Here is a 10797-nt window from a genome sequence, read left to right on the forward strand (position 1 = left end):
TCCCTTTCTCTTTACTCTCCCCCTTTTTTCTTGGAGGGTAACTGCCCAACATGTTAAAGCTGAGCGATGCTTAAGCCCATCCCCATTGTAAAGATGAGAAACCTGAGGCCCAGGACTTGTTCCTAAGGATACACAGTCAGAGACAGGACCAGCCTAAGGCCTGATCCCCACCTAGCGTTGGCTTTCCCCCCATCACCAGGGACTGAGACTGACTCTATTTGGACCCTGAGGAAGAAAAATATACATTTCAGCTGACCTCTCACTGAAGAGCTCTGACTGTACCAGCCACTATAGCAGTGACCACCCCCCTTCCTCACTACCACTGTCCCATCTCTCCCCCTACCCTCATGAGCTTTCAAGTACAAAGGATTCTCCCATCCTAGCTAGGATTATGGTCTTGATTATCCATTCAAATCCCCAACTAAAGATAAAAACCCTGTGATCTTCCCAGCCCTGTACTACCCTTTACATACTCTATGGATAGGTCTGTGCCACTGTGACACCCCCAAAAATCCCTCCGTTTGTCCTTTTCCTCTCAGGAGTCATGCCCCCATGAGCCCTAAAGCTTTACCCCACACAGGATGGCAGAAGTTCCACTGCCAAACTCCACCTTCCCACGCCCAGCTTTCTTCCTACTGACTGGCATTCCAGGGCTAGGGGGGACCCAGGCCTGGCTGACACTGGTCTTTGGGCCCATGTATCTGCTGGCCCTGCTGGGCAATGGAACAATGCTGGCAGTGGTGCAGATAGATTCCACACTGCACCAGCCCATGTTTCTCCTCCTGGCCACCCTGGCAGCCACAGACCTGGGCTTAGCCACATCCGTAGGCCCAGGGTTGCTGGCTGTGATGTGGTTTGGGACCCGCCCTATGCCGTATGCTGCCTGCCTGGTCCAGATGTTCTTTGTCCACGCACTGACTGCCATGGAATCTGGGGTACTGCTGGCCATGGCCTGTGACCGTGCCGTGGCAGTAGGGAGTCCACTGCACTATTCTATCCTTGTCACCAAAGCTCGTGTGGGATACGCAGCCCTGGCACTGGCGCTAAAAGCTGTGGCTATTGTTGTGCCTTTCCCTCTGCTGGTGGCACGATTTGAACACTTCCGAGCCAAGACCATAGAGCATGCCTACTGTGCACACATGGCGGTGGTGGAGCTGGTGGTGGGTAACACATGGGCCAACAATTTGTATGGGCTAGCACTCTCACTGGCTGTGTCGGGTGTAGATATTCTGGGCATCACTTGCTCTTATGGGCTCATTGCCCACACTGTGCTGCGACTGCCTACCAAGGAGGCCCGTGCTAAGGCCTTTGGCACATGTAGTTCTCATATCTGTGTCATTCTGGCTTTCTATGTGCCTGGTCTCTTCTCCTACCTCACACACCGCTTTGGTCGTCACACTGTCCCCAAGCCTGTACACATCCTTCTCTCTAACATCTACTTGCTGCTGCCACCTGCCCTCAACCCTCTCATCTATGGGGTCCGCACCAAGCAGATCAGAGACCGGCTCCTGGAAACCTTCACATTCAGAAAAAGCCAGCTCTGATGGGCAGTGAAAACAATGAAGCCTGGAGGAGGAGCTGGGGGACGTTCAAAAAATCTGGAATCTGGAAGTATGAACTACGTCATTGGCCTCATTGTCTGCATATGACTCTCATAACCACTCAACAGGTGTTTGCTGTGAAGCACCTACTATGTGTACCACTGGAATGTGTAGTTAGGCCTAGCCACATATCCTGCTTGCGGGGAGGCAGGAGGCAGCGGCCAGTGTGTTACCATGCAAGGAAAATAAGATCAGGAATTATCGTGGGATCCTAGCACACAAGATTTAAAGAAAACTCCCCTCCTTGCCTCTCCCCCTCATTTTAACTTAAGTCTGCCCCTGTTCCCTCACAATAGCTCCTCTGAAGATCCTGAATCTAGGAGTATGGGAAGAGGGACAGTGCTTCTGGAGACGAGTTCTTGTCAGGGATCACAGCCCTATTTATGGAGTCAGATTCTGTTTTAGCCAGTCCATAGGGAAGGAGTCATACAGGCTTATCCCCCACCTTCTGAGAATCTGGATAATGTGTCCTGGGGTCCCAGTTTCACCAGGACACTGATCTTTAAGATATTCCCAGTTCAGAGAATCCTCTTGGTCTCCTATGTAATCACTATCTCCCCACCCCACCCCACCCCCAAACCACACACACTCCATTGCCAAAGTCTTAAGAGTTAATGGCTAGAAGTTCTCTCTCAAGGCGTGCAGTTTCTATGGGTCAGGAGTCCAACTAAAATAAATTTTTATATCCCAGAAAGCCATTGTAACTAAGTTGTCTGCTTGCCTGAAGTCCAGAATCCCTATGATCTCTTACCAATCTGCCCTTTTGCACATCCTCAGCCAAGAATGTAAAATTCCCAAGTAAAAGCCTCATCAACAACCCTATTTGCCCTGGCCAACATCATCAGAAGCACATGATGTTGGTGCAATATGCTGAAATAGGAATATTTCACATAGCTGTAGCTACAGAGAAGAGACACTAACAGGTTGTGCCATGGTGTTGCCCAACAGCGGATTCACTTTGCACTCCACACTAGAAGGGATATTGCACAAAAGATCTCTCACACCAGAATGGAGTCCAGAATGAGTATAATCTCAGACATAAGGCAGGGAGTCACTCTTTTGAGGTCATAAAAAGCTGCAGGCTGCACAAGCAGACCCAAGCACTCTAGGAAAACTATTGTAACTACAAATATTGGAGTTAGCCATGAAGACCTGAATCCAGGTGGAATGCTGACCAGAGCAGATAGCTGGGCCACACACCATGGGACACTGCACAGGATGCCACATGGCTGAAAAGGCAGGTGGATGCCATCTACAGGGCCACATGGGGTCTCATCAGGCCCTCATTTCAAGGAACTGAAGAGATAGCCCAGAAGCTATGATTTTCAGAGGTGCTGTCACACTGCAACCAAGTGGAAGAGGAAGAATCCTACACTTTTCCTCAATCCAAATGTGAGCTCAGTCATTCTCATGAAGTTCTGAGTTAAAAAGCCCTCCAGACAATAATTCTGTAGATAATTGTGACAAAATTCTAATCTTAAAGGGATACAGGTCTTTAAGATGTCCATATCTTTCTCTTAGGGGTTCCTCTTCAATAAATCTATCCTGACAAAATAATTACCAATATGAACAAAGATGTATGCAATATTTATTAGATTGTAAAAAATGTTGACAGTCCTATGTCACACACACACACACGCGCGCGTGCTCGCGCACACACACACACACACACACACACACACCATATTTTGCCTTTCCCCTCTGGTGCATGAAAAGTGAAATCATGGCAGCCAATGTTCATAAGCAATGAATTCTGTCAGCCTCCCAGCACAGGAAGCCTCTCTTCTAAGGCAGTTTCGCCCCCTGGTTGTGCACAGCACCCCAAGGCAGCTGATTCCAAAGCTGTGCATTGTTCATCATAAAAACTTTATTCCTTGCAAGCTAAAAATCCACCCCCTTGGGCATTTGTATTTTGTTTTGGATTGAGATTACATACATACCTACCATGTGATATGTTTAGTAGAAGGCTTTACCAGCACTCTCTTGCTCCTCGCAAGAACCTGAGAACAATTATAAGCCCATAATCCCTTATCTACAATTCCAAAGTTAAAAAAATCTCTGAACAAACAAGTTTTTTCATAACTTTGGCCCAGAATGTCACCTGAACCATTCACAATTGTATTTATATTTATTTTCGTGTGACTATTCATACATTTAGCTGCAGAAATACTGATGTGTTTGATCATAGAGCACTGCCCTAAATCTCACTGGGGTATGTCTCTATACCTCTGCATCTGTCTCTTCCCTGCACTGTCAGTCCGTTTTGCTCCATGTCTGTGTCTCTCACCTAAGGACACTATATTACCTTTCTAAAATCTAAAAAATTCTGAATTACAGGGCCTGGCTGGTGTGGCTCAGTTGGTTGACATTGTTGGGTACACTAAAAGGTCACTGGATTCCTGGTCAGGGCACATGCCCAGGTTGCAGGCTCCATCCCCTGTAAGGGTGCATGCAGGAAGGAGATGATCATTGTTCCTCTCTCACATAGATATTTCTTTCTTCCTTTCCCTTCATCTCTCTCTAAAATCAATAAAAGCATGTTGAAATTTTTAAGTAATAAAAAATTCTGAATTACAAAACACATTTATCTCTTAAGTTTTCAAATAAGGGATGGATTAGAAACTTATACAATTATCCCTGTAGCCTGAGAAAAGTGAAGAGATGCGTTAGGGTTCTTGATCACTCTAAAGTCTTTGCCATCCACACTATTCTATCCTGCCCTAGAGGTTGCCTGCAGAGAACCTCATGTTCTCTGGATAATCAGTCCCACCAGTTGGCTGACCTCATGATCTCCACTCTGGTCACCCCATATGCTGCAGATGGTCTGTGTTTTTCCCCAGGGAAGTCCCCAGAATTTTCCACACTGGAGGCAAACCCCATGAACAGAATATGGCCCACATAGCCCAGCCTTCGGGCTCATCAACTCCATCCAGAACTCAATTGTCATCTGTTTTCCTTCAGCGACTCAGTCTCAGACTTTCTGAGCCGAAAGGAAAGACAGACTTATTTAATGTTAAGATAAGGCAGTGTGGAATTTAGAAAACCTAGAGAATGGTGGCCCAGCCGGCATGGCTCAGTGGTTGAGCCTCAACCTATGAACCAGGAGATCACCGTTTGATTCCTAGTCAGGGCACATACCCTGGCTGCAGACTCAATCTCCAGTGTGGGGCATGCAGGAGGCAGCCTATCAATGATTATCTCTCATCATTGATGTTTCTCTCTCTCTCCCTCTCCCTTCCTCTCTAAAATCAATAAAAATATTTTTTTTAAAACGAGAGAGAATCATGGTAATCAGACAGTAAAAGACAAGACAGAGGTATGGATTTGTGGGTGCAGGGTTCATCAGTACTCAATTTCCCCTCAGCCTCCTCTATGAACAAAAATCCAAGAGGCCCTCAATTTACCAACAGCCCATCATCCCTGCACCTACCTCAGCCAAGCCCTTCTCATTCTGGAATCTCCTCAAGATATGGATGTGCACCATTCTCTGTCAGTTTATCAATAACTCCCATTGTCTCTGTACCTCTGCATCTCTGTCTCCTTCCACTGTCAGTCAGTTTTGCTCCAGGTCTGTGTCTCTTGTCCATGTGCATCTCTTTCTTCCTCTGTACCTCAGAATTCCTTTCTGCAGGGAACAGAGGTACTAACCATACTACACCAGGTGACTTCTCCTTGTCAACCATTATTTAAAAATGTGCTAATTGGGTATTAGGAAGAGAGACTTGGTTTTACTTATCTCAACAGGAAACGGGCTTTCTGATTTTGTCTACTGCACTCTTCTCTCCTCCTGCCCATTTCCTCTTCACTCCACCACTTTGCACTTCCATCTAGCAGGTATGCACTCCTCCCATCACACACACAGGCGAACAGAAGGAACAAGTGAGTTTCTCCCTTCACCAAAAGGTACTACTTACTGCTTGATGGTAAAAGCTGGAATCAGGCAGACTTGCACTAATTTATTTAACCACTCTGAGCCTATTCATTCACTTGTAAAATGGGGAAATAGTGCCTACTTCAAGAGGTTACTAAAAGGATGATCTAAGATAATGCACTCAAAGTGCTTGGCACAGCACATAAGAGTTCAACAAATATTTTATAGTAATTCCTCCCCTGGAGCATAGGCTCATGCCCACTGTCAAACCTTTGTTCAAGTACCTGGCACCCACATTCTTAGCTCTGACTAGGGAGACCTTCCCAGTTACATCCCTTAGGAAACTTTTCTTGGCAACACTCTCCTACCATCTTAGGACCCTTTCCTGTGCCCCATACCCATACTACCTGGGCCAGCGTGGACGATGGCCGACTCTGTGGGATAGCTCCACATGCTGAGTCAGGACAGGGAAGACCCACTACATGAGAGGTCTTACTAGGCACACAGGAAACTCTGCAGATGGACTCAAGAGAGCTCTTTGGATAGCTAAGGGGCAGAGCAGGAAAGTAGCTATCAGAAAGACTCTCTAGAGCAGCGGTCGCCAACCTTTCAGACCTCACGGACCACCAGTGGTCCACGGACCACCGGTTGGCGACCGCTGCTCTAGAGTACTTCTTTTTAGGAAATACCACTCTTCTTTTCCAGCAAGAGAGCAGTTTGAGATCTCTAAACAGACACAAGGGGAAATCACACATAGATTAGAGCTGTAGTAGGACAGTTCGTACTAGACACAGATCAGGCAAGGACAGGGAGTGGAACATGAAGAAAAATTTCCACAAATTTACCTGAGTAATTCTGACTTCCTGAGAGCTCTCTCCAGTTACTAAGGCAATAATGCCCCAATTAGATTCTTACCCTCACACTATCACCATTCAGCATGGCACTCTCCTACACACTCACCTGGTTTTCGCTGCTATTGGAACCCACTTGTTAATAATGGGTTTCAACCCAGGCTGCGTATTAAAATTGCCTGAAGAGCTTTTAGAAATCCTGATGCCCAAGCACACTCCAGACCAATTAAATCAGAATTTCTGAGAGTAGGATCCAACCATCAGTAATTTTTTTCAACATTTTTTTATTGACATTGGTTTGTTTTTGAGAGAGAGAGGAAGGGGCAGGTGAGAAAAACAGTAATGCAAGAGAGCAAAATATCGATCAGCTGACTCCCACATGGCCCCCACGGGGGTCAAGCCCGAAACCAGGGTATGTGCCCCCAACCAGAATTGAAGCAGCAATCCTTTGGTGAACAGGATGACACCCAACCAACTGAGCCACTTGGGACAGGGCCAGGCAGCAGTAATTTTCAAAGCTCTCAGGTAATTCCAAAATATGGCCAAGATTGAGAACTACTACTTGATTCTTAGTTTAAGTCCTGATTTGTTCTTCTCCTGTGCGCTTCAGGACTCCAATGCAACCTCACAAAGAAGTCATCTGCAGGTGACAGGACAGCATATCAAATTGTTTGAAGGAGTCTGCTGAAGGGAGGAAAGACCTGATCCTGTTTCCTTAAAGAACTACACACACACACACACACACACACACACACACACACACACACACCCTAATGGTACCTGCATTTTCCTCCTCTAAAGCAGAATAGGTAGATGACCCAAAAGAATAGACTCAGACTGTGAGAACAGTGAGGCTAAGGTGACTGCCCTCTCCCACCCAACACCCCATCCCCCAGCAGGACCTCTATGACCTCATGCTGTAGTAGGTCAGAGCCTAAGGCCAAGCCTCACCTCTCTGGGCAGCTCGGGGTTCCTGCAGCAGCCATTGCCCTGACTAACCCTTCCCATATCCCAACATGTTGGCTGGTACCCCCCAGCTGCTAACACTGGATGAAGCTGATACCACATGGACCCTCATCAAAGACAAGGTAGGTAAAGTAAGAGGGCTAAAGAGGAAGTAACAAAGTATGACCTAGGTGGGTCTGAGTAGCTTATGAGGAGGGAAGCCGGAAGATAATAATAACTAACACTTATTCAGTGCTTGCTTATGGGCCAGGCACTGTACTACTAAGTGCTTTGTACAAATTGTCCAATTGAATCACAATTGCGAAAGCAGTAAGAATGGTTCCTTGAATGTATAGAGAGCTATAAGAGCAGAGAGGAGAAGTGCTAAGTCAGGGGCAGGACTTAGGAGGTCACTCCTGAAGAGAGTAACATTCTAGCTGGGCAAACACCCGAATGAGTTCATGAGTGGTGGATGGGTGAGTGAACAGTATACTAATTAAAGGCAGAACAAATGCAAAGGCAGGAGAGGAAAATGGAAAATGAAGATTTATGGGCTGCAAATAGCCCTCTAGAGCAGAGTTCAAATTATTAGTGGTAAAAATAAGGTCAAAGAGGTGCAGGGGCTAATCATGAAAGGCCTTTTAAATTTTCTAAAGTATCTGAACTTTACCTTTGACCTCTTCATGGCTAAGTGCAAAAGACAGTAATCTTCAAGCTACCTCAGCTTATCCAAAGTAGACACAACTCCATCAGTTAGCTACCCTCCTCTTATGCTAGGAGGCAGCACTGGAGGGGAAGAAAAACACAAAACTATATAGCAAAAAGCTGATCAGCCTTAAGGGACCATTTGTGAATTCTAAGGGAAGGCCAGCCAAGTGGACAATGCCATCAATAGGGGCACAGATGTGGGTCTTGGGGATTGGGACAAAGAATAGAGCACATGGCACTGGAAAAATAGGGCTCTAACATGAAAGAGGCCCAAAGAAGGAATTTTGTATGCTCCCTAGAAAACATGGAGCCAGAAGTCTCAGCCATCAATATCCTAGATGAGTTGTTATCATACCTAACTACAATTACTAGAGAGGATCTTATAGGGTTTCCTAGTGGTAATGAAGTTAAACTTTCCAGAACTGGATTACCAAACCCAAAAAGCCAAGATAAAAAGAACAAAACCAAGGGAAACTACAATCCCTATAAGCATATTGGAACTAGCATTACAAAGATGAAGCCTCAAATCCCTAAAGGAACTATTAATATTATGCAAGAGAACAAAATATCAATCAGGGATGCTAGAGGTAGCGTAAGAATGGACATTCCAAACCTATTTTTGTACACCCATTCTTGGTAAATGACATAACCCATCTAACCAATCACCTAAGAATAATCCTTGAGTTTTCCTTTTCCCACACCCCTTACGAGACCAAGTTCTTGTAATTCTATAACCTAAATATCTTCCTCCATTATTTTAGTTGAGGGGCTCACCATGTCTTGCCTGGAGTTTATAATACTCTTAACTGATTTTTCTCTCTTGCCTCATTTCATGCCTTCATATTCAAAATTAGCTTTTTAAAATGCCTATCTAATCCTGCCCCTAACCAGAGTCCTTCAAGTGGCTTCCCACTGTCCTCAAGAAAGTCCCCATCACTTAGTATACACACAGGCCTCTCATAATCCAGTTCCTATGTGCCTGTACCTCCTCATATCCTACATTTACATATGAAATTACATGTTCCTGAATGTGCCCCTTGATTTGTAAGCTCAGGGTTTCTTACCAGCTCTTCCTTCTGCCTGAACTGACTGACCATTCTCCTACCTGGCTAATTCCTTCAAAGCTCAAATATTATCACGTAGAAACTTTCTTTGATCCTCTTCTATCAAAGACTAAGGCTGCTAAATAACTTCTAATCTCCACATCTTGCTATTATTTTACTTAGCTGACTACTATTTACATTTTTGTCATTAGACTGAGCTATATTAGGACAAGGATAACGTCTCATTCTTTTATGTATTCCCCAGAGTTTGCCATATGATAAACATTCAAGGTTTTGCTGCAGGATAGAACTGGGAAGTAAGCAGGAAGTAGAACAGTCTGAGCACATTGTAGAGATGTAATCAAATAGTGACAGTGGGAGGGTCAATCTAGAATAGGCTACCAGGTAACTCTTAACCCTAACCAGCTCCCATAAACTGGCTACCTGCAGGTTATCGAAGAGCGTTTTGGGTCCAATGTAGTGGCAGTACCTTTCCTATCGGATGCAGCTTGCTATGATCTACTGGGTGTGCTAGTGAAGCAGTCCCGCCCAGGCCACAGCCGCCTGGTTTTGACGGGTCGGCAGGGCCGGCGGGCACTGCAACCAGTGGGACCACTACCGAACCTCCTGGAGCAGGCAGGGTCTGAGGGTGCCTTTGCTCACTGCACACGGGAATACTCACCAAAAAGTGGAGCAGAGCTAGCCTATGAAGAAATGCGACTCTTGGATGGGCAGCCCTGCCGGATCCACCTACATGTGGGTGGCCTGCGCAAGAAGGTGGCCTTTCTGTTGCTGCCACCAGGGCAGGTGAGCCTACAGAAGACTCTTCCCTGGCTCCGAAGCACCCACAGCATCTATGTCATCTACCAGGTCTTCTCCTGTTCCTGGATGCAGCTGGGGCTACTGCCTACAGGTCATGAGCCCCAGATGCTCCGGTTACAACGGTCACTGCCTATTGCCTTCTCATGCCTCAAGTTTTCACTGCAGCCCAAGGGAGTGCTGGGACCACAAAAGGCCCTGACCAAAGGCCCTCTACTCCATGGGACCAACTGGGTCAGACCCAACCTCAACATCATGCCACCTCTGGCGTCCCCATCAGCCCCTGACGATATCACCGAACCTGCTGATATGCCCCCACCTGTCCCAGCCCCATCTACACCACCTCCCCAGGAAGGGCCAGAGGGCAGACTCACCAGAGTCTCCTACAAGGGTCGAAACCCATTCCGAAGGGGGCCCCAGATGCTATCAGGTACTACTGGGGAAATGAAAATGAAAGGGATGGGACAAAGTGGAGGGAGGCTAGCTCAGGAATTTATGGGATACCTGTAACCCTGGTAAGGGGGATGGAGTGAGGGAGCCAGGGGACAGTGAGGTGGAAGCATGGTCTTGGTGTGGGGGTGGGCACAGCACAGAGAACCAGAGGGAGAAACCAGGGAGGCAAAAAGGCCAGGGCATTGAGTCAAGCTGTGACTATCCCCAACCCTGGCAGAGAACTGGCTCTTCAGTCCCCGCAGCCCCCCACCAGGAGCCCAGGGTGGGGGTCCCGGGGACCCCGACCGGCACTCCATGTCCCTGCCCCTGCTGCAGGGTCTGTCCTCGGAGTTCGACAGCGACGACTGAAGTTGCAGAGAAAGATGCAAGGGGCAAGGCCCCCAATATCTGGCATAGGGATACTGGTCCCCAATAAACATCAGCTGCTGCTCCCCCAAACCATCCTGAGCCCCTACTCATTCTTTCTTTTGGGGTCTGGAGAAGGGGGAGAATTCTTATATTTTCCC

At 46.9% G+C, this 10797-nt stretch overlaps 2 protein-coding genes across 2 annotated transcripts; both read left to right on the forward strand.

Moving 5' to 3' along the window:
* Nucleotides 1–581: 581 nt before the first annotated feature.
* On the forward strand, nucleotides 582–1544 carry OR52W1 (olfactory receptor family 52 subfamily W member 1; the record flags this gene model as incomplete). The annotated part of the gene is made up of 1 exon (XM_080640268.1): nucleotides 582–1544. One exon carries the CDS (start codon nucleotides 582–584, stop codon nucleotides 1542–1544), a length of 963 nt encoding a protein of 320 aa, XP_080496394.1.
* A 5074-nt stretch (nucleotides 1545–6618) lies between these two features.
* On the forward strand, nucleotides 6619–10639 carry LOC308233269 (uncharacterized protein C11orf42; the record flags this gene model as incomplete). Its single annotated transcript, XM_080640168.1, has 3 exons — nucleotides 6619–7411; nucleotides 9470–10268; nucleotides 10509–10639. The coding sequence occupies exons 1-3, from the start codon at nucleotides 7340–7342 to the stop codon at nucleotides 10637–10639; spliced, it is 1002 nt and encodes a 333-aa protein (XP_080496294.1). The 5' UTR covers nucleotides 6619–7339.
* Between the last annotated feature and the right edge of the window lie 158 nt (nucleotides 10640–10797).

This window comes from Plecotus auritus, assembly GCF_963455305.1.
Source record: "Plecotus auritus genome assembly, chromosome: 9".
Taxonomy (NCBI): Eukaryota; Metazoa; Chordata; class Mammalia; order Chiroptera; family Vespertilionidae; genus Plecotus; species Plecotus auritus.